At 40.1% G+C, this 26552-nt stretch overlaps 1 protein-coding gene across 2 annotated transcripts; it reads left to right on the forward strand.

Moving 5' to 3' along the window:
• The first annotated feature begins 1104 nt into the window (after positions 1–1104).
• On the forward strand, positions 1105–25214 carry mtmr14 (myotubularin related protein 14). 2 transcript variants are annotated; one of them, XM_084927400.1, is made up of 20 exons: positions 1105–1345; positions 1448–1926; positions 2354–2502; positions 4373–4481; positions 5123–5198; positions 6883–6943; positions 7682–7804; positions 8615–8688; positions 9315–9385; positions 9467–9541; positions 9762–9828; positions 11687–11772; positions 12692–12768; positions 13436–13472; positions 13695–13765; positions 13853–13917; positions 16152–16284; positions 17028–17201; positions 20257–20463; positions 21961–25214. In XM_084927400.1, exons 2-20 carry the CDS (start codon positions 1792–1794, stop codon positions 22139–22141), a joined length of 1971 nt encoding a protein of 656 aa, XP_084783526.1. In that variant the 5' UTR covers positions 1105–1345; positions 1448–1791; the 3' UTR covers positions 22142–25214. The 2 variants fall into 2 exon arrangements, with proteins under 2 accessions (XP_084783526.1, XP_084783525.1); XM_084927399.1 differs by having other exon boundaries at positions 1105–1303.
• Positions 25215–26552: the final 1338 nt, after the last annotated feature.

Here is a 26552-nt window from a genome sequence, read left to right on the forward strand (position 1 = left end):
CCCCCTTGTTAACATTGTCCAGTCTATGACAGAGCCAACACACACAACCATTCACTCTCACATCCACACCTACTGCCAGTCACCAGTTAACAGATCATGCACGTCTTTGCTCCTGTAGCCCAGCAGGTTCAATCCGACAACCTTCTTGTTGTGAGACAAGAGTACTAATCACTGCAACAATATGTGATCCACTTTTTTATCAAACAAAAGTGCCAGTTGTATTTTCATTGAAGACCACGTTTCATGTCAATTTGTTGTAATTTGATGCAATAAGTGACCATATTTAAACATGAAGAGTTCGAATTTATCAGCAAATATTAGCAGACCTTGTTAGCAAGTTTCATGCATTGCCCCCCCCCCAATTTGTTTGTTTCAGCAAACAAATGTTTTTTAGTCAGCTGCTAAGCCTAATCCGCCAGCTATCACTCCAGATAATATAGTGAATTTGATTAAAATGTTGTAACCAAATAATGAATGATAGATCCAAGCTATATATAATGGACTTTAGTGCCTATTTTCAGTAACTCTTCCTCTTCTGTAACAGAACCACATTGTGTTACCTCGTAATGTTTGATAATGTCAGCACTGATGAATTTGGAGTGTCAATTAAAGAGGGAACTCTTTAACTGAACTCTTTAAATAAGACTTCATGATTACTGAAGAAAAGGTTGAATGTTTAGTTTCTACTCTAATTAAGCGCTCGCTAATTGAGTTATTGTAGTGACGCAAATAAATGTATTTTCGTTCCCCCCCCCTATATTCTGCACTTTGGGAAGCAAAAAATTAAAATTTTACAAAACAAAAGCAAAAAACAAACAAACAAACCTTAGCTCATTTTTCTGTATGCATAGACCGAGCTCTATAATTTCTCCAATATAGTTTCTCATATGAAAGTGGTCTGCTTAACCTGGCTAGGATAATTAGAAAGGTAAGTAAAGTTAAGGTTAGTAAAATCATAGGTTTTTTTACTTTAATTTTTAACACTGTCTTTATTTCCGATCAAATACTGTGATCAGATTGTTTACCCAGCCGTAGTAAAGTAGTAGCGAGTCCTTCCAGCTGATCCAATCAGGCACCACCATTTAAAGGGGGCGATGGCTGTCACATGGTTAAACCTGCTTCCTGTTTATCGGCTGTTTTACTTCAGTATCTGTTTCACAGCTTGCGACACCACTCGGTATTGCTGAGGCTGTTATCCACTTCTATTTTGCTACCTTACAGCGACAGGACAGTTTACTGTATACATTTAACAGTTTATGGTCGTGGTTTCTACGGAGACAGGAAGACATGGCACTGAGGAAACGTGAGTAGGCCGGGAAGGATCCTGGAGATTTCCTGACTCCAGGTGACGGGGAGTTTTACTTTATTGGTGCTGAGAGATGAACGAAAGTTTACCCTATGTCAGAAAATAAAACGGCTGTTTATTTATGTTGAATGAATTTACCAGGGCTTTGATTTGGTGGAAAAGACGAACGATAGGCTACGCCTGGGGACCTGAGCTAGCCTGTTAGCTAGTCTTGCTAACCTCTGTAGCCTGCAGCGGCAGCAGCTGTGGTTTGAGTGACCGGCTTTACGGGCTGGCTAACAGGCTGTGTTTGGAGAGTGGAACAGTTCGCTGGTGCCCTGAATTCAAGAAGACTACCCGGCTCCGGCTCCCTCAAGCGGGCAGTCAGGAAAAAGCTGGCTGGGAAGGGATGGCCTGGTCGGTCTCCCCGTCCCAGAGGACAAGGCTCAGCGGTGTTTGAAGGAGGTCGAGTGCGGCTCGAAGCCACCGCAGCGGGTCGAGGCACTATGACGGACATCCACCTCCCCACGGCCGGCGGCTTCCCGGCTCCCGGGCTGTTGGTCAGAAAGAGTGAAGAAATAACGGATTTGATAGACCTGTTTTCCAAGACGCAGTACAGGGCAAAGGAAGTCACTCCTCGGGTACTTCTCTTTTCTCTCTACTTTAGCTTCATGATAAGTTACTACTTTTGCTAAGGATGCGCCAAATGGTATTTGTATTAAATCAATCAATTTAAATGATGAGTTGCACTGAAGACATGCTCAACTCTGCAAAAGAATATCCAAAAAGTAGTACGTAACTTGCATGCATGCTTTTTTTTTTTTTTTTAAGTTGTATTGCTCAAGCTAGACTCTGATGATTGTGTGGATAATGTTTAGACATTTGGCTGGCAGTTTGACTGCTCAGTGTCTAATAATGCAATCTATGGGTATGCATTTGGACTGTGTGGCTAGAATCTGCCATACCAAAAAAATGGGATCTTATTGTCTCTCCACATGAGCCTTTTGGACTATAGTATTATCTAAAGGAACCATTAAGGACTATTAATATAATGTTTATCTCCTTCAGGTGGAGGCCATAGAGACACGCTGTCTGCACCTGTTTGGCAGAGATTACAAGTACAGCATCATCCAGAACACCAACGGAGAAGTGTGTGGACACTACCCCCGACAGATAGTTTTCCTGGAGTATGAATGCCTAGATGTGGAGAAAGACAGGTATATCTCCACTGCTCAGTCATCCCATCCTTTTTCCCCTGATACAAAGTTCAGCCTAGTTACAAATTACCCACTTGTTTGTGTGCCTCTTCTTCCATGCACACCTTATTATGGTGTGGGGACCAAAGATCATCCTCCGTCTGCAGCCCCTCTGAACACATAAAGGAGGCAGAGGGGTAAAGTGACTGTTGTGTCACATGGAGTCAGTCACATTATAGCAGTGACTCAAAAAGGCCCTCTTTCTCATTGCTGATTCATGTAGCGCAACAAATTTCCAGTAGAGTGCTAGAAATAGATGTGTTAAGACAGCAGCAAAATCCTTCATATGCACAGCAAGATCTATATATCTTGTCAATTGGTTTTACACAATTGAAACTCATACATTGAAAAAGACATTTTCTTTCAGTTAAAGTGATTCCAAAGTTCATGTCAGCTGAAAAATTGTGGAACACAAAAACCTGATTGCAGTTAATGCATGCAACCACATGTATAACTGCACCCAGGGGAGTATAGAAGCAACTTATCAGTTGACAATAAGAAATGTTAAGTCATTTAGTAATCTAAAGTAGCAAACATGGATGAGGCCAAAATGCTGGCAGACTTTACATCAAAAACCTTTCTGATTCTTTCTAGATTAGACTCTTAATCTTTGCACAGTTACCTGTAATGATGAAGCAAAAATAGCTTTTTGGAGTGTTTTGTTTAAGACTTAAATATTCCTTTTGAATGTATTCATGTGCAGCCATGTTTCCAGTTTTTAAGTGTCAGTTAAAAACAAAATGCACTTTCTCACAAATGTTTAAGCTGCACGTTAAATTGAAAATTGCAATGGACTGTGCATATTAACTACTGAGTATGATGCAAGAAACATAGTTACAAAAATGTATTTAGAGTATTTATGTAAATGTATTTTAGTGAAGACAAAAAAGTGCACTGAGAATCAGGAAAATTGGGAAATTGTGTTTATCACTAAAATGAATGTTTAAGATTATCCAGAGTTGCACAGGGTTTCAAGTATGTCGCAAAAATGTTGCAATGATCTAAAGTTGGATACAAAGTTAATACCAATATTGCAGCTTGCATCTGTAATAAATGTTTGCATTATGGGGTAAAAGTATGCTGAGTCATTTGTTAAGTATCAGTTATTGACTCTAATCGTTGAGTGACCTCTGGCCGCTTTATCATGTTTGATCCCTTTACTTTAGGTAATCCTTAGGTGTTTCTGTGACTGCACTTACATAAGGTTAAGTGTGGGCAAAATATTGGTGGCTATTTAAAAAACAAAAACAAAAAAACAAACAAAAAACCCAAACTAAATTTGTAGGGGAAGCTGATGGTTCCGCTCAGATCTTACCTTTGGTATACATCAATTGGAGAGCAACTTAGTTTCCTCCTAGTCACTATTGCAAAAGGCCTCTAATATGAAAGTAATGCCAGTGTTTAAAGAAGCTCCTTCAGCAGTGCAGTGTTGCTTTCCTGCCACTACTAGCGATTTTTATATTAGTTTAAACTTTCAAAATGGACCAGTCCAGTGATTTAGTCAGGTGGCAGGATGTATAGTTAAAACAGTCAAACCAGAGCAATGTATGAAAATGCTGAGGGCTTTCATGTGTCAGTGTGCTAAAGTTTTTCTAAGAAAAGAGTTTTAATAAAAGCTGTAACTGTCAATTTCATTTCTGCTATAGTGGTTGCAGTTATTTCAGTTTTTGAAACTGGGGGAAGATCGGCAATATGAGCGTAAAAGCTTTTAAGATTTCTTTATTGTAAATTTGCATAAATGAGACTGGTTTCATTTGGAGCAGAAATTTGTTAACTGCTGGATTCTGTTGTGTAGTTGATGTGCAGAGCATGTGGTGGTTTGTGTGTACAGGTTTGAGAGCACGGTGCAGATCTCTAAGCTGCAGGACCTAGTGAACCGGAGTAAGATGGCTCGCTGTAGAGGGAGGTTCGTCTGTCCAGTCATCCTCTACAATGGCAAGGTATCTATATTGGTCTTGGTTACATACAACTGTTCTTTTTCCTCCATGTGACAAAATTCTGATGTCAAAGGTGTGACCTCCTCATGCTGTGGTTGCTCCTTAACACTGACGCTTGTGAAGCAGGGAAAAAAAATGTACTCAAAACAAACCCAACCTGAATAGTTTGAGGTTAAACATGCGGGTAAAATGTGTACAGTGCTAACAAAGAAAAAAAATCAAGCTGAGTTGGAAGCAGAAGCTCGTTTGAATTATGTATCCTTCTCGTGTTGTTGTGAGGAACCAAAGGGAACGCGGGAACAAGTAGAAGATGAATAAGGGCCAGAGCATCTTGGACCCAATTCAGCCTACATGCATCAAACTTAAGTTTATTAGATCTGTGTGGGTGCAGTGAACCTGTAACACTAAAGATTACGTAGTGCCAGCACCAGCTAATGTTACATCTGTGTTAAGGCACGAGGCGCTGAGGCACAATGATTCTAGGGTACTAATGCTAACTGTCCGTGCTATTTTGTGAGGCCATAATTTTGGTCTGACTGACTTTGTGGAGCATTTTTCCTTTAAGAAGTAAAGTAGCTCAATGTTTAAATTTGACAATGACTGAAATATAAAATGTGTTGTATTCTTTGCTTGCCATATTTTAGCATATATGCCGATCATCCACACTGGCAGGCTGGGGGGAGCTGTATGGACGCACAGGCTACAACTACATTTTCTCAGGTAAAAAGCACACACCTGCAAATGGCTTAAAGTTAGTATAAACGTGAAGTTGTGGCTGACTTATTTTCATGATAAGTTTCAGTTTAGATTCTGACCTGTGAATAGCTGCAGCACTTTTCTTTCTGAGCCTTTGTTTTGACTGAAAGGTTGCCTCCACTGAAAATCACCAGCTCATCAGGGATGACTACAGTTGTTTCTGTTTTAGTTCCCTTTTAACATCAGTTGAGGGGAACGTGTGGGGGGTGGAAATGCACCGAATATTAAGATCACTTAGCGTTTCTCAGGCTGCAAAGTTCACTGCTGTGGTACGGTAGCTGTACTTCCTGGCAGTCTGACAAATGGTGCCATTTCTGCATTGCTGCACACACTGAGACTCTATGAACTAAGTGCAAAGATTACTTCTGCATTACAGAAGCTTTCAGAAAATTCTCCAGAGACTTGGGATTGACTTTTAGGAAGACACTTGCTGTTAATGGAGTGAAAACTTCTAGGCTCACACATGCAAATTTCTTTGTGTATTTGACTACACAACTCTTAAGAGTGCATTCACTGTTTACACCCCATTTTAGGACTAGTGGGTGGAACAGGGTCCTAGTTTCAAGTCTGCATACTGGTTGGGCCTTTCTCTGTGGAAGTGTCTTCCTTTGATGTGGGTTCTGCTTGAGTACTCCAAAGATGTGCGTTAGGTTCAGTGATGATACTACGAGGTGAATGTGAGCTTGAGTGGTTGTCTCTGTTAGCCCTGCTATACTCACAACCTGTCTAGGGTGTACCTCACCTCTTACACATGACAGTGGGGTAGGTTCCAGTAGGGGTGGGGGAAAAAAATCGATACTGTGTAGTATCGTGATATTTTGTTTGCTAATAATGTATCGATACAGGGACAGCAGAAATCGATATTTTGTTACAAAAAAAGTTTTTGTGGACTGGAACATGCTCTGACTTCAGAGCATGTTGATCCTTTTTCTGAGCAAGAATCCTGACATTCCTTCACTGTCCAAATGTGTTTAACTTTTTTTTTGGCAGCAATAAACATGACAGTTTACTTATTTTAATTTAAGACATGTTTTATTTTAATTAAGTTTAAAACTTTTTTATTTAATGTAAAATTATATTTTGTTTTAATTTACTTTCAAATTCTTCAGTTGCTGAATGGGCTGCATAGTTTTCACAAATTTCATAGTTCAGAATAGCTATAATTGTACCAGATGGTTGCATTCAGTTAAGTTGGACTAGACTGTAATACAAACTGTTCAGTTTGTCAACAATAAAACTGACTGAAATGAGAGAAAGACTGAGTGTGAGACTTTGATATTAGATAAAATGAATGTTGATAAAGTTTACCTTTATGTACAGAATCTGAATATCGCAAAATATTTTTAAAAAATTGCAATAATATCGTATCATGCGTTAAGTATTGTGATAATATTGTATCGTGGGATGTATGGTGATTCCCACCTCTAGGTTCCAGCCCTCCCATAACTCTTAAATGGATGAGTGGAATAGGATGGCTGAATGATTTCCCACTTCCATTAAGGTGTTAACTTTTCCTCCTTTATTGGAACAATGTTTTATCTGATGCTGCACTTATGCAAAGTCTGCAACAATTAATATTTCCAAGCCTGTATGTGGAGAGATTGACCCGACTGTTTTCCTGCTATTTTTATAATTTATCTTTGTTTAGGGGGCAGTGATGACACATGGACTGAGTCGGAGGAGTTTCCAGAGGATGAGAGGGTAGTCAGGTAATGGTTACCTTATCTACTGTACACACAGGACATGGCTCTGTGGGTTAATCAGGACTGTGGGATGGCTCTTTTTTTTTTTTAATTTTTTTTTTTTTATTAAATGTATTTATTTTGTAATTTAAGAATTGTGTTAATCTCATGGAGTCAAAGTCTCATCTGTGATAAACAAATTCATCCATTCTTAACACTGTCTAATAGGACTTTTGTTTTTAAGAGAAAAGTCAGAATTTGGATTTGAGGGTAGGTTTGATGTTGTCACTGACTTGATCATACAGGGTTTAAAAAAAAAAAAAAAAAAAAAAACTACAAACAAAAAACCCACAGAATTTACAGCCTGGATATTTGGTCTTGAAAGTTAAATCTTATTTTTTTTTTTTTCTTAATCCAATCATTGGTTGACAACTTGAAAAATAATTTAATGTTGTAACACACCTGTACTTTTAGAAACTACACCCAGCAAATGCCCAACATTTATATGCTATGTGCATGTTTTCACAATCTCTATAAATTGGTTTTCTTTAAAGTGAAATAGAAATGACAAGAATTTTAACAAGTGTTAAACGTCAGTCGTACTTTATTTTAATCATTATTATTTTATTTATTTATTTATTTTGCTCATTAGATGAGGAGCCAAAATATCTCAAATATTGAGGTCTAACCATCTGCCTGGTCACTGGTTATGCTCATGTCTTTTTTGAACATTCCTCTGCATCTCTTCACTTTTCTCCTCGTCAGGAACGGTGACTCCCATCTCTTCGATAAGGTTCGAGGTTATGACATTAAGCTGCTGCGTTACCTGTCAGTTCGCTACATCTGCGACTTAATGGTGGAGAACAAGAAGGTTAAGTTTGGCCTCAAGTAAGGAACAGACTGTACTGGTTCATTCACACTCTGTGCCATTTAGGTCACAGTTTCCTAGAAGAAGAGAGGTTAGAGGGAGGCTTCTGATGTGGCTACTCAGTTTAGCGTCAGATTTTTGTCAGTTCTGTCGTTAACAGCTGGGTGTGGGCAGTGTGCTTGGGATTATGGTGAAGTCTTTTTTTTTTTTTTTTTTTTTTAAATTTACTATAAACAGCTATGTCTAGAGCACCGCAATCACTGCTGCATCATTCAGTGTATTATAAGGTCTGGAACTGCTGTTGAGGGACAGATTTTTGATTGCAAATACATGGTGAATGGTGACAAGGCAGGTCAAAGGTCAGGAAAGTGCAAGTTTAAGAAAAAAAAAAAAAAAGTAGAGGGCCAGGAAACGGTTGCAGTGTGAAGCAGCAGTATCAGCAAGAACTAATACACTACGAATAACAGGAACACTTCAATGAAGTGGAGTAATTAAGTTCCAGTTTCCCCCCGAGTGCTGTTCTGACACGGATTTTTTTTTTTTTTTTTTTTTTGTCATTTGTGCAAATATGAACAATTTTATGGTGGTTCTTGAATGAAAAGTTTGTGCAAATGCATTTAATTGCAAGGGAGACTTAATAGATAGATATAGCACGCAACATTAATAAGCTTTTTAAATTAATTTTAAACAATATTGTCAGCTTTAGAAAGGTCAGAAGCTGCACTGCTAGTTTATCACATTAAAAACAGCTTTTAATAAAAGGGTTTATTTTCATGTTTCTGGGTGACTGCTTATAATGCATCTCATTTGGTTTCCTTGTGTCCCTGCAGTGTGACGTCATCAGAGAAGGTAGACAAGGCCCAACGCTATGCAGACTTCACTTTGCTTTCTGTGCCTTACCCAGGTAAGGACCCTTTCACCAGAGCTAGGTGTGCTTTATCAGCCAGTAATGGAATATGAGTGGAATTACAGAGGCGGTCCACGAACAGCTGTGACTTGTAGAACAAAGCCCTCGATTAATAATAATGATAATATAGTAATAAATTAAACTACCATTTTGGTGTTTGTGCTTAAAACGTTATTACTACTACTCTTTCATAACATGTACCTGTGCTGTCTACCCAAATTAAAGCTCTGGGATGTTGCACTTTAAGCTAGTAAAATTTGTCAAATCTTAAGCATTTGATTATTCACATTTTTCTGCTTTGTATAAAGTGCATATTTGCCATAAAACCTTCTGCCAGGCAGAAAATATTTGGGAACTAGACATTTTATTTGTATTTTTGTATACTCTCATTATAGCTTGACTTTGGGTTAATTTAGAGAGGAGTTTGTTAGTCGCGGCAGATGGCCCCGCCCCTCCCTGAGCCTGGTTCTGCCGGAGGTTTCTTCCTGTTAAATGTTTCCTTCCCACTCTCGCCGGGGGGGGGGGGGGTGGTATTATTGTAGGGTCTACTTTACAATATAAAGCACCTTGTTGTTGTGATTTGGCGCCGTACAAATAAATTAAATTTTACCGTTGTTTTTCAGGATGTGAGTTTTTCAAGGACTACAAAGACAGAGATTACACAGCAGAGGGTCTAGTGTTTAACTGGAATCAGGTAGAGAATCTGCTCAGACAGATCAGGCACTGGTCAGAAGTCAGCTCTGTGTTGAGCATTCTTCTTTGTATCTTCTGACAGGACTTTGTGGACGCTCCTTTGACAATCCCCAGGTGCTTTACTCACAACTTGAACATTGACTGGACTCAGTACCAGGTTAATTCTCTTCTCTTGTCTTCCTGCTTTTACTGAGTTCTTTATCTGCCATAACTGTCATGTGCTGATATTACTGGTGTTATAGCTCCATCTGTTGTCCAACTTGCATAGATCTTGGCTCGTTATTCATAACTTGACTGCTCATACACTAGCGCACACACACACACACACACACACACACACCACAATTAATGTTTGTTTCTCTGTGAAAACTGTCCAGTCATGGGACCTGGTGCAGCAGACCCAGAACTACCTGAAGCTACTTCTCCACATCATCAATAGTGATGGTAGGTGTGTGTGTTTTCTTGTTGTGGATTGGAGGCAGCTCAATCATAATATAAAGCAACAGTCAAAGTCATTGTAGAAGGAAAGCTTGCCATTAACTAGCTGCCTTGGTAACTCCTCCGGCAGTTATTTTATGTTCTGTCAGAATGAGTGGTAATCTCGTTGGTCACTGGGATGTAATAAGGAATCAACTGTCAAATAAGAAACCAGGTTTAGCATAAGGTTTTGTAGGCTAATTCACTTCCTGTTTCGGATAATTCTCTGGTTCATGGTTAACCACCACCAAACAGCTGAAGACTTTGAGTAGACTGTCACTGTTTCAATGTCCAACTTCTAACAGAATAATCTGAGTAGATATTTAAGGAACTACAATGTCAAAATGCTCAGGTCCGTTTGTGTCAAAACATTGGTTTTAATTCAAGTTTAAGATGTCTTAAACCGTTCATCATGATAATCACAGTAGCAGAACTGTTCCTTAACCCAGTGTTTCCCAACATTTCTGGAGCCACGGCACATATTTCACATTGGTGGTGTGCCGTGTGAATTTTCCAAACAAAAATGTCACAAAAAGCATATTGATCATTTTTTTTCCCCGTGCACCAGGCATAACGGAATTGGCTTGTTTGTCCCCAGTATACCTTTTTTTTTTTTTTTTTGCTGCTCATGCTAGGGCCTTCATCTGGGTTAGAATTTTCTCCAAGACCCAGGTCAAACGGACTACTTTTTCTTTTCAAATATATATCTATTGCTATATTGTCTCACTCACAGCATGGCAATTATGTAATTTCTTCTTTGTCTTCTGTTTTACTGGCAGTTGGCAACCCATTTAATTGGAGCAGGTAGTTGTACTGCCCTCTAGTGGAAGAGAATGTGATTGTTCTGCCCGTTACTCACACCGATCGCTTGGAGTACTAATCAGGTGGAACCAGATAATCTTCCGCGGCACATCTGATCATTTCTCACAGCACAGTGGTTGGGGAAACACTGCCTTAACCTAATTAATGGTCTGTGTAGCCATCTCAAATAGCCAAAAAGTCCTTAAATAAGCATTAGTTGGCAGTGCTTTATTTATTGTCTGTGAAGGTTCTCAGTCATCCAGGACATCGTAGTCTGAGGAAACTTGGAAAGAAAAGCGTCTGGACTTTAAGTTGCTTGAAGATGTTTCACCTCTCATCCGAGAAGCTTCTTCAGTTCTAGTTAGAACCATCTTAAAGCAACTTAAAGAAGTCCAGACACTTTTCTTTCCAAGGTCCTTAGTTTATTTATTTTTTTTGTTCATTTATACTACGTCAAATATTGGTACTATTTTTTTTTTTTTTTTTTTTTTTTTAATTCCATTTATTTGGTATGATTTAGAATACAGTTACGTAAACTTATCTTCATTTCAACACACCAGTTGAAACTAAATCAGGCTAATGGAGTATAATTAATAACACTAGATGGTGTTTAGCATGATCAGGTCATTGCGGAGGATTATTATGCCAATTACTGTCTATTGTTTTGTCCTTTGTCAGAATGCAGATCAATAAACAAGTTTCTCTGCATTTCCCTGTACATCTATAAATTTCAAGCTGTGGTTCAGCATCCTTCATGAAGGCAGTTCATCGCAGAGCTGTTATACTGGCACTCACTCTGTGCCATTGCAAAACAGAATATGCATGTTGCTCAGTCTCGGTGCTGTCGTCTTCACTTTAATCATTCATTGTTTCCAGTTCAGTACACAAGTTGAGTTCATCTATCGAGTTCATGTTACACAACACTTCTGTACTCTGTGGTGCATTATGTACTCTACCGATTCATAATACTCTTGCTTTCCAGAAGGTGCTTACAGCATTGACCTCTCAGGTGTTGTCATTTCAGATGATAGCGGCCTCCTGGTGCACTGCATATCAGGATGGGACAGAACGCCTCTGTTCGTGTCTCTCCTCAGGCTCTCTCTCTGGGCAGTAAGTCTTTTCTATTCTTGAGTGGTTTTTAAATCTTTTTATTTCCTTCTGTTTCTCCACATGACACCAAACACCTCAATGGGTCCTTCAGACCTTCATTAGAGACTCTTGTAATCCCATGCTTAATCAGTCTGCCACAAATCCACCACTGCTCCTTGTGTCAATTTTTCTGTGCTGTAATTGGCCTCGCTGTATTCACCACCATTTGTTTTATTTTTAAATTCCAACTTATGCAAAAAAAGTCTTCTTCTGAAGATGTGACCCACACGGCAATCTTCTGATAAAACTGAAACTGTTGATCTGTGGACAACTAGTCAGCTCTGTCAGAGAGCAGTTCTGCTACCTTCTCTAGACTCATGACTTTGGCATGTTTACGTTGGCCAATGTGACACAGCACCTCTGTAAAGGGCAGAAATGCCAACTCTACTATATATATAGATATCTAGATATAGATATAGATATCTATATCTCTGTTCTGTTTTGGAGATGTGGACAAATTGGTGAAGCCAGTGTAACCAGTACCTGCAGGAACTGGAAAGTTGATTCAAGCACTTTTAGGCTTAGTTCACCAAAGCTACAGTTGGTGGTCCACAAGGCTGTAGTCCAAGACTGTGTAGTTGAAGTGAATCCATGGCATGAGGAACATTGTGGAAAAGCAGCAGATTATTACCTTTTTATAGTTACAAATGGTCAATATAATTTTTATTTTTTTTAAACCATGGATAGTTTCACTTAAGTGCATGCATTTAAACCAGACTGCTGTCATGCTCCCATGTGCTTTTCCTGAGAGGTCTATTCAGAAGTAACGTGAGCACTTTACTTCTGCTAGACATGTACACAGTACCTGCTGAAGCCTAAACCTACTAGAATGCCACCCGCAGTGCGAGCTGTTTGACTCAGTTATTCCCATCTTTCACAGGATGGTGCAGTGCATGCCAGCCTGGAGCCCACAGAGATTCTGTATCTGACTATCGCTTACGACTGGTTCCTCTTTGGGTAAGAATGTTACATCTGTCATTTCAGGACTTCACAGCAACTTGTTAAGAGATGTTGATTTGGCCAGCAGAAATATGTCAGAGGTGATTTGGACACTTCGTAGTGCCACCTGACTTGAGAGACCCTTGGTTGTCTACAGTACATATTTGAGTTGTGACTGATTAATGGAAGAATGGGAAGGTAAACTTGCGACGTGCAGCATTTAAGATAATTTTAAGCCTTTTTTGATCCCATCACCGAACAGCTTAAACTCGGTCACTCATTTTCAGATCTTTAAGCTAAAATGTTTAAGAGTTACTGGAATGACAGTACAGAGTTGAAACGGCTACCCCCCCCCCCCCAATTTTCAGGTTCAGTTTGTTCAACTAAATCTGGTGCTATGAGTTTATCCCAAACACACTTGGATCAGTTGAATATATGGTGCATTGTAGTTTAAGTATCAAAGTCCTTTAAAGCTACCCTCAGGTGGAGATGTTGATGTGCTTCATCAACGTCTCCGATCCATTTCAGCTCTGCTGGTATTCTGTATTTATCCTTTTTAACTATGATAAAGACTGGTCAGTTTAGAACTATTATATAATTTTATATTATAGTATTATGCTGAGGAGGTTTGGCAATGGGGAAGCTTTTCAGTCATTCCTTTTTTTTTTTTTCTCCCCCCTTCTAGTCACATGCTGCCAGATCGACTCTCCAAAGGGGAAGAGGTACTTGTATTTAAAATGAAGTTGTAGCTCATTCTAAAGCCAGTAAAAATGACACTTGACATAATCATTTAGCTTAATGTGGAATAACAACTCCTAAATACGTTGAGTGAATTTTGGTTTGTGAAAGGCTACATGCACTTTGTGTACCCCTTGCTATTACCAGTTTCTATTTTTGTCTTAATGGTCTGTTTGTTTCATCAGACATTCTTCTTTCCTCCTCAGATTTTCTTTTTTTGCTTCAATTTTTTGAAGCACATTGTTTCAGAGAAGTTCTCTACTGTTAAAAAGCAGAGGTGTGTTTACCACATTACCTAGTCAAATTCCAGCTGTGTGGATTCACTATCAGTTGTTCACTAATCTTTTAATGTCTGACCTCTAAGTTTTAGAAGAAAGAACTCTCACTTCAAAGACAGTGATTTCACTGTGGAAGAGCTCTGCCAGTTGAGTGAGTCACTCTTGCATGCCTTCATCTGTAGAAGTTTTGACTGATTTTTCATGGATCTAGCTAATTAATTACAGATATTTTGGGAGCCTATATTATTATAATATAATACCCAAATACACCACTAAATGACACAGGAAGTCATTCCTGCCTGTACAACTCCTCCATCTAATGCACAGTATACACTGCAATAGTTACTGTAGAGAACGTGCAAAAGGGTGTAAATGACAAAGTTTTACAGTTTAGAGTAAAATGTCAATCATATATATTTTACCTTTGTAGTATTCTGGATATTTAATAATTGAGCTATTTGTATATATTAGAGCCATTTCTTATGTTTTTGTAAACTTTGTAATATATTGTATTATTTAATTAGTTCAGTCTGTTACTTTTGTCTTGGAGCAACTGTAACCACATAATTTCCTTAGGGATTATTAAGGTATTCCAATGATATGCAGTATCAAAAGTTCAGACATACCTAATCACTGTTATTTAATCTAGTGAAATGTAAAGTGTTTAGCTTTGTTCTGGAATAGTAAGGTGAGTGATTGTGGAGGCCAGATCGCTTTAAGCAGAAATCCAATTGAAATGGTTTGGGATGAATTGGGCAAAGAGGGCATCTTAATCATATGGTGTGACTGGTAAAGCAACAGGCCTTTCATCCCAATTCTATTTTTCTTCTGCATAATCCATCATATAAAATTGAATCAAATGGAAAGTCTCTTTTTAAAACTTAGTACTTAGAAATTAGTTTTAATCATTTAACTTTATGCCCATTAAATCATCTCCTGGACAGACAAGTGCAATCCAGTTCAAGTACCAATATTAAACAAAAAATAAATTATGCAATAATCTTTGCAACATCTGTTGCACATAAACAACATTAAGGTGCAAACAATTCACCTAAAAAACAAAAACATTAAAACCCCTCAGTATTCAGGAAAATTAGGAAGTGCTTTAAACTGCAGTTTAAATGTGTTTGACAAACTCAACACAATGTAACTTAAAACATCCTGCAAAACTGTGCTGGCTCTCACTTTAGTAGGAGAAATTTGCATGGACATTTGCAGCTAGCATTTTAAATTTTGGGTGAAATGGGGTCAATGCAATTCTTAAGCATGGATGCAAATGTTCATTAGTCGTGAGCGAATTTTGTCCATTCATCTTTAAATGCCCAATTTTCATCATCCACTTTACATATTTATGACAAAGCCATCTTCTTTTACTCATCTGTGCAGCACCAAGTCATAATTATACTGTCAACAAGCCTGAGCTCCCAAGCTAGGAATTTAGCAACCCACGCTGAAGGGCCTGCATGGGTTTCCTTTGTGTTGGTGGTGCAATATCGCCACCAGCTGGCTTGGAGTGTGGACCTGAATGTGGCTGCCCCACATAGTTGCCCGACGCGGTAGCCGGCAGGAATAAAACATTTACCTATATGGCAAATGAGAAAATGCTTTGCGGTCTGGGGAAAAAAAAAAAAACCCCTGATCTATACGTTACAGCACGTCTCACTATGGTCTTTAAATGACTGTGCTTTGTCACATGGCTGCTGAAAACAACCATCAGAAGTTGGGTGTGCAGTTCAGCAACTATATATAGGCAGGCTTTGGCTTGTATATCTATATAGACATCCTAAATGTGGCATCAAATGACCATCATTTGGCACTAATGCTATTATTCAAGAATTCCCAAACTCTTGAAAGAAAGGTATTGAGCATTAAGCAGTCTCTGGTGCTATGCTAAAGACTGCAGTGGGAGCTCATCCTACTTGCTTCTGGTCTGATGCAAGGAGACTTTAAGTGCCTAAAGCAAAACAATGAGACCATGATTTTTAAAATGGTACTTTAATCTTTTATAAAAGTGCAAGCCTAAAATCCAAAACTTGCTTGAACAAACTCTTAACCTTTTAATGTGGTAGTCACATCAGGGTGCTTTTTCATGTCAGACTCGATCAGTTTCATAGGTGTAAATGGTGCTTTGTTCAGGCCTTTGCTGTAGTGTTTGAGGACGACACTGTCTGAGCAGCAGACGTGTGACTGCAGAATTTTGGGGGAATTGCTCCAGCCTTCCCCTGTAAATGTCTGTTTTATAAATCTAAATAATATATTTAGCTGGGGTGGGGCGGACAATACAGGAGCTTTGGGAAAATTGAAGCAGGGGGGTAAACCTTTATTGGTTGGTGCTACTCAGGCTCTCCTGTGTGACATGTTGGATGAAATGCTGTTTGCTTTCAGAGTCCAGGGACCGTGGCAGTGTGACTAGTTTGAGCAGTGACTTTTCCCTCATCACTGAAGAAATTGCTAGTGGATCAAGCTTGACCAATGACACTGTGGACCTGTCCTCCAGTCAGCCCCAAGCCTCCAACTGGTCAGCACCACACATGCTCACAAAATTCAAGGATTAATTTCTCAAAGTGTCTTTAGGTTGATCTTTTCTTCCAGTTATTGCAAGCTTCTTAGAATATTTATACTGCTGTATAATACATACGGTCCAGTAAAAACAATATTGTAGAAAATGCAAATCTACTCTCCTTCAGTGGATAACAAAAGGTCTGCAAAACACATGTAAAAGCTTTTCAAATCCACACAATTACAATTTTTGTGATTCTGTCTGCTTGAGACCCTCCTCAGCTATGCAGGGCAAGTTGAATGGAGTCACTCAGGAATCTGACTGGTTATGTAGAGGTGCATGAGTATTATGTAAATGCTCACCTCCCAGTCATTGCATTGTTTCATAGGGTGTTTTGCATTATAGTCTCCAGGTACTTACTCTATTATCAAACATTTTGCAGTCATCGTATGCAAGCTAGTTGGGGAGTGATTTGGATGGTTGTGTTGTGACCCTATGCTGGACTAGTCTTGTGTGTGTGTGACCAAGGCCTTAAAGTGTCTGAAGTTGATGTGTCATCTCAAACAAGTTCTTTGCATTTTAAGGAAATGCTCACAGCTCCAACACTTTGCTAGTTTAGAACTAACACACACACGCACGTACGTTCCAAGCCAAAGGTGCCTTGTCTAAGGAATACCAAATACAACTAACTTATGCAGTGGTTGTGTCGTTGGCCTCAGATAACAAGCTGTTGCTAATGGTGATTTACTCTCTGCCCTCAGGAGAAAAGGCACCACTTCCTCTTCTCCAATGGTGGTTTGGAATAAACAGAACCCTTTGGACGACCGCCTCTCCCACACAGCAAATGACGCCAGGTCTTCTAGCTCCTCATCCAATCAGTCGGAGCATGGTGACACTCGTACTGGCAGCAGCCCATTGGCTGTTCCAGGGAGAAGGTGAGGGAGTCCATGTAGCTTAAGCCGCCAGTTCAAGTTTGCTTGACTGCGTACTTTTACATACTTAACATTTTGGACAATCACCAGATCACCTTCTCAGCTTTTTGTTGCTTTTACTTACGAGCAGTGAAATACAGTTGCTACGACAGTGCAACCACTGTTATACTGTTGTCATCTGAACCTGTTAAAATGTTCAGGGCCTGGTTTGGAGTGTGTTCCACTTCCTCTATCTATAAGTCTCATCAGCTTCTTTGTCGGCTTTGAATTCTTCTTTCATTTCTGTTTCTATCATTTCCCTTATTTTGGGTTTAACTGCACCGTTTGACGTATTCTGAAATTTTCCAAATCAGATAGCTTGAAGTTCTCAGTCACTTAAATGCTGCTATTAGGCAAGTGTACGTGGAGGATTTTGTTGCATAGTACCTGCTCATTTCCTTTATTACAAAACTGCAACTGCAGAGAGAAACTTTTTTTTTTTTTTTTTTTTTTCTTCAGTAAAAGAAGTCTAAGCTTGCTGCTTTTTAAACAGTCTTAGAAACCCTGTGACAGGTACAGGAAAAGGCACAAACCCTCTGAACACTTCCCATCCTAAGGAAGACAAGCTGGTCTACATAACATGCTCTTTGCAGTTGTAGGCCAAAAAAGTTTAGTACATAACAGACCTGCTTTGTGAATGGATTTTGACAAATTGGATTCCACTCTGTCATCAACACAGCATGACTTCTTAAGCTTTAAGTGATTGTATTGTATAACTGATTTTTGCAAAATCCATGCAAAGCTCCGATAGTATGCAGCTGCATCCAAAAGCAACAAAAAATGCCGTATGCTAAACAGTTTCAGCTTATTCAATTAACTATGTGCACGTTAGCATATGCTACTTCCGGTGAGGAAACTCCTGTGGGGAGCTTTGTTTCCAGTGTCCTATTCGCGCCTGGTTTACGGTCCAAAACAAGTTAAGCAAATGAATGAATCAAGCGGCGATTTACATTTCTATAGATGTCTCGGGCATTTACCCAATATATCTGTAAATGATGTTCATCGACTTGTCGATATTTTTCCCCCGCGCCTCAGAGCAAAAGAGAAAAGGGATTCAAATGTTATATTTCTCAGCTGTCCCTCGTTTATCGCGGGTGTTATGTTCTAAAAATAACCAGCGATGGGTGAAATCAAGTAGCCAATTTTATTTTTTGACGGAGCAAAACGTTTCGTGGACATACAGTACTGCACTTCAGAGTCACACTGCTAGCGATCGATGCAGCGATTCTGTACTGTACAGGAGAGACGTCACGGAGGAGATCGTCTGCAGCGATCAGGACGCAGGACACAATGTGACGTAAAAAAAAAGCATGCAAACTTGCACTAAAAAATCCGCGAAACAGCGAGGTGAAAGGTGAACCGCGTTATAGCGAGGGACCGCTGTAATTTTGAAGGTAAGTCACAACATACCTTTCGTAAATACTAATGTATAGAAACCGTTACCAGCAATCATTCATTTTTTGTGGCTTTTTTCACGGTTTGTTAACATGCTGTGTAGGTGTGTACTTGACTAGAGGATATCGACATAACGGGAAACATCTGGTTTGACTATTCTTCACCTGTAGTTTGAATGCTGAACATTTGCCTGTTTAAGTCATAAGACCAGTCATTATACAGAGATGTGCTTCTGAATGTGGACGATGTGTCTTCTGCTGCAGTGATGCAGTTCTGCTTGTGTTGAGTGATGTAAACAACTGATCGATCTAAACGTCAAAATTGATCATTAGATTTTTTTTTTTTATGACACAACAGCGGTGAGTGTTCCCACCTTCTGCTCTTTGTAACTTAACGCGATCTTTCCGTTTTCGAGTTTTGGACATGATTTTGGAGTATATCTTCGCAGTAGCGATTGACCGCAAAGTAAAGCTACCGGAAATGCACAACCCCACATCCGGTCTCAAACCAGGAAGTTAGCATTGTCTCGTGCACGTAGTCAATTCAAATTTGCAACATCTTATTAATTTGTATCACTTTTATCTAGCAAGAATACTTGAATAAAATGGATACATATATGAATCTGGTATATTTTATTTATGAGACTGTGTTCATGGATTGTCCTTAACAAAAAGATCTAAAGTATATGGTAAGAAATACAGACATTGGTACCAGTGTTGAGACTCGGGCAGTATTTGGCTTCTCCAAAACGGGTGCAACTGTGCAAAGAAACGGGACAAAGTGAAGAATGGAGTGGTGTCTCCTTAGAAATCAAAATCAGTGTAGTCCCATTTGAATTCTTTAAGATTCCATATCATTCAGCAGTTACAACACGATATTCTAATGTCATACATCTGGCACAACACTATGGTTTTGAGAAACTGGTGCTATTGGAAAAGGTCCAATGTAAGGTAGACCATACAATGATACATGCAGAAAGAAACCCAACAATCATGACTCCCTATGAGCAAGCACTTTGGCAACAGAGGGATGGGGAAAAACACCTTTTTAACAGGAAGAAACCTCCAGCGCAGCCAGATTTAGGGAGAGGTGGCCATCTGCCACAACCGGTTGGGTTGGGGTGAGGGAAGGAAGATGAGACAAAGACATGCTTTGGAAGAGAGCCAGAGATTAATAACAAGTACGATTCAACGTAGAGAGGTCTATTAACACTTTGAATTCTAAAGCTTGCTAAAGGCTTCCACACAAAGTCCTACAAGGGTCTGTCCACAAGCAGCACGTTTTGTATTTCAATCCATTTGCTATGCAGCTATTAAGAAGCGTGGTGTGAACAGTGGTCGTGGAGGTCATGGGCACCTCTGGAGTGCCAAAAATCAAGCTGACTGTGGACCCAAAGCCTAAAACATCTTAGATGCATTATAGGAACAAATATAATGTTTTTTTGTTTTATTTTTTTAACACCACTTGTTATCAGGATACAACTGGTTTGCTGATACAGACTTGAAACTGAGTCGGGGTATCCTAAATGGAGATTGCTCCAACACAAATTTCAGTCATGCTACTGATCAAGATGATGAGCTCTGGGGGCTCTCTTTTACTTTTGTCCCTCTTATCTGTCTCTCAGGTTAGCAGCGGACTGCGCTCGGTCAAGTTCCTCCCTCTCTACAGATTATGGTAGTTGGCAGATAGTTTCCGGTTGTGGCAGCATCCATGACCATACCCATTTCCCTCCACCTTTGGCCTCAGCCTCATCCTCCAACTCATCTACTGCTATCGCTGCCTACGACTCCCCCCTGCCATTCAGCTTTCAGGACGAAGCCAGTGGACGAATGTAAGTACCTCTCCACTGGTAGACAGGTTTCAGTCCCGTAAGAAAGATTTGTAGATGATGGCATGGTTTCATAGTCTTAAACAAGAGGTTCACTTCCCAGTGGGACAAGGATGCAGAAAAGCAGACTGTGACCCTTTTCTCAGTTAGTAACAACAGCTTAGACTTCTTAAATTAAACCACGGCTAGCTTTATGCTCAGGTATCGCCTCCTTCATTCCAACACTGGATCTGTTTGCCATTACAGGGCCCACAGTTTATTGTGAAATTTTCAGTTGTGATACCATTTTTATTTTGTGCCAGTTTAGGATCTCTTTAGCAAATCGGTAACCATAGTTTGTGCTGGGCTGTATGACTGGGTGTAGTAAGAGTTTGCTGGTTTCAGTTACTTTAGCATTGTATGTGATCTTTGTCATTAGTCTGTATTTCTTTTCAATGTATCTGTCCCTACTGTTCTTGACTATAACAGTGTTTCCTGGCTGTTAACACACTGCTGTGCTACCCAGCATGGTAAATTGTCTGTGTCACAAATGTTGTGCCCTTGTGTTTTTGTCTTGTTTTTGAGGTGACTGTGCTAACCACTGTCACTTAACAAAGTTCCTGGTTTGGGCCCCAGGGTGGGGCCTCTTATGGACTGTGGGTGGGGCCTCTTATGGACTGTGGGTGGGGCCTCTTATGGACTGTGGGTGGGGCCTCTTATGGACTGTGGGTGGGGCCTCTTATGGACTGTGGGTGTCCTCCCAGTGCCTGTGGGTGTCCTCCCAGTGCAAAGACATGCCGGTTTATCACAGATTCGGACTTGTTCATGGTTGTTAGGTTAATTGTATGAATATATGAGTAAATGTACCACATTTGATCACATGATCAGTGATGGTAAAGCAATGCATAAATGTCAGTCCATATGAAGTTGACATCATAATTAGAACCATGAGGAGGGTGGACATCTCATAGAGGTCCTATTACTGGGGAATACCAGCTCTTTTGACCAATAACAGGGTTCAGAGAATTTTAAAAGGGCCTAATGACTGTCTAGTGCTGGCAGCTGTACCAGTGCATAAAGTTGATAAGGTGGGGTAGAGTTTGGAAGATCAATGTAATAAAAGGGCTCAATGAGTTAGGCACGTTAGTGTTATAACTAATGTTTGACCATATTTCAAACTACAATCACATTAATATCTTGCCATTTGTGCTGACATAATTGACATGAATAGTGCTACTTCTAATACAGCACTATCATAAAGTTTGTTTGTGCTTTTGTCTTTCTCAAACACAAGCTTTGATTTGTCAGGAAATTGTTTTTTAAAAGTTTTTGGAACCAGGGCACTGAAATGTTCAGTAGAGATGGCTTACTGCCCAGTAGACAATGAGAATTGGGGAGATGCATTTCCACTGGGTCCTCCCTTTGACTCATCTGCCTTCTCTCTGGTCTCGGCAGGAGATGCATTTTCTCAGACCTTTACCTCCCATCTTATCCCCCCTGCTTATTTCCTGTCCTCTCCAGGTGTTCCTTCCCCTCTGAGCGTCAGGCCCGTCTGGAGGCAGTACGTGAAGCCTTCTTGGCAGCCTACAGCTCCACTGTTGGCCTCAAATCCTCAGCTCCCAGCCCCTCTGGTGCCATCTCCGGCCTGCTGGAGCAGTTTGCCCGTGGGGTGGGCCTCCGCGGCAGTAACGCCATCGTCTGAGCCTCTTGATGGGACCTTGGACCCTCCTGCTTACATCAGTTGATTCAGCATGTCTGTGCCAAACAATCCCCTCTTCAATTTTAGGGGTGAAGCATTATTATTATTATTTTTTTTTTTAATATTTTAATATATTTTTTTTATTTTTTTAACATGCCCTCCATTTTATTTTATTTTTCCCCTGTGGACTTTAAATGTCTGAGGTTTTTGTCACATTCAGGAAGGGAAATGGTTTCAAAAAGGGATGGTGATAGATTTAAGTGGCTTAGAGGTCTCCTGTTATTACAGTGTAAAGAATTCTGCCTTGGCCTGTTTATAGATTTGTAACTCCATGTCCAGTAAACAATATCACTTGATTTCTTTTGCTTATGCTGCTATTCTTCACTGATCCAAACAGTTCTGTAGTTCTACTGGGCAGTGAAAATGAGACAAAGAACTTGATGTTTTTTGTTTGGGTTTTTTTTTTTTTTTTTTTTTCACCCCCTCAAATTGTCTTCTAAAAACAGAAAAGATTCGATGCTGTTCTGATTTTGAATTTGGCACAGTACTTTATCCGATCTGTTTTACTGCATAGAGCTTCATATTTGTGGGGGTCTAAAGTTAAAGGGCTTTTGGTGTTGATGTTCCCATACAGGAAACGTTTAGAATAGTTGACTCCTGCGCTTTTTTTTTTTTGATTTGTTTTTTGTTCCCCCAATGACCCATGAAAGCTTTAGCTGAAAGACCTTGTATAGTCTGACCATTGTCAACTTGGTTTAAAGAGAACTGAATTATGCTGCTTTCTTATTTTACAAACTACTCAATGCCAGATATTTGGTGCCTTGAAGTGGAACAAAATAATATTGGACAATCAAAAGAACTTGGTAAAAACTGAAATTTTTCTCCAACAATGCAGTTTGGCTTTAGTTGGCACCATTAACTGAACAAGCCAAATGTTGTCTATTTGGTTATTACTCTGTTTGAACCTCTACTTTGACTGGTGGAAACAGGACTGTGCCTGTGGCCAAAAGGCTGGTTAAGACCAGTTATCAGCAACAGTCTTTTGGAACGTTTCAAGCTGACAGCTAGACACTGCAGAGGTTACTCACTTAAGTCAAAATGCTAAAAGTTGTATATGGATGCATTGCTTTTAAACGCTTGTCCAGGGAAGCTTGATATCATACTACATGCAAATAAAATTAGTCTATGTGACTGACAGATCAAATTATTTGCTTTGTAATTTTTGTAGGAAACGCTTAAATTTCAGGAGCTAAGATTTACATGAACCATTTTTTGGGTTGAGTAGTTGCAAGAAAAAACTGACCTTAGATTTATGTGATACTTTTATAGAAAAAGACTAAATATAAGGACTGTTCCTTCATGGCTCTCACAGGGTTGATTATTTATTTTTTTAACCTTGCCATTTACAGTATCACCATATTGACTCATATCTGTTAAGGTTTAGTGACTGTGAAGAAGCACTGAGCATTGTGGTAGCAGATATGAACTAAAGGCCTTTTCGATGTTTCTCGTCCCTCCAGTGAAGGGAGGTCCGCTTCATTCCTGCCAGTACTGAGATTCCTGCCCAGCTATTATCACACATTCACCTCCTTTCATGTCACACGTGGACTTTCCTGCCCACTCAGTTGGGTCAGTTCATACTTAAGTTGTAAACTAGCCTATCGGTGTTGCCAAACTGTTTGACAGTTGCTGTACCTCAGGGCCTTTCTGTTGTGCCTTTTTTTTTTTTTTTTTTTTTTTTTTTTTTTGTCCCGCCTCTTAATTCTTTAGCACTGGATGAGTCTTCTGTCCAGTTTCAGGTATATTTTCTGTTAAATGTGTGCATTTAATTTTTAAACATTTTTGTTAAAGAGCTTTGTCTTAAGAGTTGACTGCAGTGAAACCTGTGAGGCTTTCATGTGGTTGCAGTTTGTACAATGACATAACGCTGAGTTTTGTGGAGATTGATGTTGGATATCGGGCAGCAGTCTTTCAGTTCTGCCTCTGTAAATGGCAGTTGCTGAAAATGACTGGTATCGTAATTTTTATTATTATTTTTTTTATGAATATAATGTCCTCTTGGGAATTTTGGGAAATGTACTCAGGATTGAGATGAAAAGGTTGGCACCAGTGTTGTTTCTGGGATAAGTGCAGCGCTACAACAGAATGTCTAGCCATGATTTGGATCAAGAAAGATTAAACCTTAGCTTAAAAGAAGACTTTCAGAGCTTTGTTATATAGAGACGGTCTTGTAGGAGAGTGGAACAGCTTTGAACTTTATTTTTTATTCCCCACCCTGAAAAATAAAATTTTGGACAAACTTGAAGCCAGCAGCGTTTCCTTGGTTGAGCTAGGCTATTCTGACTCACTGTCCTTGACACATGCACAGCCTTATTTTCGCTCTTGAGCCATCTCCCAAAATCTTGAATTAACAGAATGTTTCTTTTGCTATGCCTAAAACCAAAGTCTGTTTTCTTTATGCCTCAGATCATGAGCTGAGGCGTTTTAAGTCACTTGAATACTTACTGTATCAAGATCAATTTTAAATAATCCTGACACAGTAAGTACTTTGAATGTGGCGTGTACCAGTTCTTTGCACAGGCTGCCAGTGGTTTAATCTTGTACTTCCAAAGAGACTAATGGAACAATCTGCCCTGTTTTGATGTAATGAAAGTCTGACTGTTATGACACCATCTCCCTGTCAGGTTTTGCGCTTTCTCCTTAAATTCAGTTCTCACATTTATCTGTGGTTTGGCATAGTATCTAGCATTCAAAAAACATTGTCAATTTATTTTCTTCTTTTACAATTTTTAATAAAAACTAAAACACGCCACCCTCAGTCTCTCTCAGTTGGGGTAGATCATTGTTTCACAAATGAGGTTTTAACTTGTTGAAATGCTGCATTGCTCTTGTCTAGTGTCCTGTGTAGAGTCTTCTTTGTATATCTGATGCATTTTTAAAGAATTTTTTTTTTTTTTTTTTTTTTTTGGGTTATCAAATACCATTACTTGTTGATGGATGTCGAGCTACAGTTGAAAGTGACTTGAACTCCAGGTGGCAATTTTGAATAAAGGAAAAATAATACTTCTTGGTCAAAGGTTTTTGTTTTTGTGTGGTTTTGTTTTTTTGGGGGGGGGGGGAGAATAAAGGCCAGAGAAACCTATTCACTGTCATACAAGTGAGAGGCATGATCTATTTATATCATTGTAACCCTGAAGGACCCGACACGACTCAGGATGCTCTCTTTTAGATTTTTATTTTATTCACACTGGCTCTGTTTGTGGCTCAGTGCTCTCTCTGCTGCAGCCGAGCCACCAACCACACACGCCCACCGCCCCCTGGCCTATGGACCACTTTGAAGTTAAAAGGCTGGAGGGCCAGATACCACTACGGTGGGTGTTTTTTTTTTTTTTTTTTTTTTTTTTTTTTTTTTTTTTTTTTTTCTTTTTTTTTTTCCACTGCGGTGGGATCGGGTGGGGCACCCAATGCTCTGTGGAGCTTGGTCTGGATGGGCCCGGGCTCCCTGCCCTTGGTGGATTCTGGGAACTGGTGGTACCTATGGGGGTCAGCGGGGGAGTTGGTTTGAGAGAGGGGCTACTTTGCCCTCCCCCAATCCTTTCATCCCTATCCCCAAGTGCCTCCCTCCTCCCGCTCCATCACACCAAAGCACATGCAGGGCCTTGAGGTACAAGTGCATCATTCAGGCAGAGGGGAGGCATTCCTCTGTCCCCTCCTGGCCACCTGTGCCTCAGTTTTATTCCACAACTTAGATACTCACATTACTTACACTCTCATGACACATGTGTATAGGGTCTTGGGGGTGGGCACACTAAACAGCGTCCAGAGGTCGGTCTGTTTATTCAGCCTCACCTCTGGTGCCGGTGCCCACCTCTCAGTTTTAAATACATGTAGACGTTGAGGGTTCTCGGGAGGGGCCGTGCTGACACTAGCTACTATCTGGCAGAGGGTCGTTGGCACAATGCCCCCCTCCTGTTGTAAATGCACCTTAGAACAGCATGCATCAACACCAGATATGAGCAGGCAGAGTGAGGTATGGGGTCTTCAGACACCCCCGTTCTGTTTGACATCTGGGGGGGGGGGCTCGGAGGAAGAGCTGGCCTTCTGGTCGGGATCTGGGCTGTTGGGCTTTGCTGCTGCTGCAGGACCGGGAACGGTCTGCTTGTCTCCACTCCAGAGTAAAGGGAGCCATCTCCTGGGTCTGGGGTGGATTGTCCCTCTGGGGATGATGGTGCCTGGACCTGGGAGTAAAGAGTAGGTATGGGGAGTGTGTGTGTATATAGTGTTCAGGTCTGTGTGTCTCCCTGTTGAGTGAGTGCTTAGTATTTGTATATGTGTGCATGAGGCTGGGAATGCACGTTTGTCTATGTTTATGTGTTAAGTCGGGTCTTAGACTCAGAACATCTCAGGCCCCCCC

Source organism: Perissodus microlepis, chromosome 5 (genome assembly GCF_051167445.1).
Source record: "Perissodus microlepis isolate ML-2025 ecotype Zambia chromosome 5, ASM5116744v1, whole genome shotgun sequence".
Taxonomy (NCBI): Eukaryota; Metazoa; Chordata; class Actinopteri; order Cichliformes; family Cichlidae; genus Perissodus; species Perissodus microlepis.

Bases quoted from the DNA above. Each gene is read 5' to 3' on its own strand.
- mtmr14 (XM_084927400.1), top strand. From the start codon at position 1,792: ATGACGGACATCCACCTCCCCACGGCCGGCGGCTTCCCGGCTCCCGGG. The intron at 16,285-17,027 runs GTCAGCACCACA...CTCTGCCCTCAG, and splicing joins CAGCCCCAAGCCTCCAACTG to GAGAAAAGGCACCACTTCCT. The intron at 17,202-20,256 runs GTGAGGGAGTCC...TCTGTCTCTCAG, and splicing joins TTGGCTGTTCCAGGGAGAAG to GTTAGCAGCGGACTGCGCTC.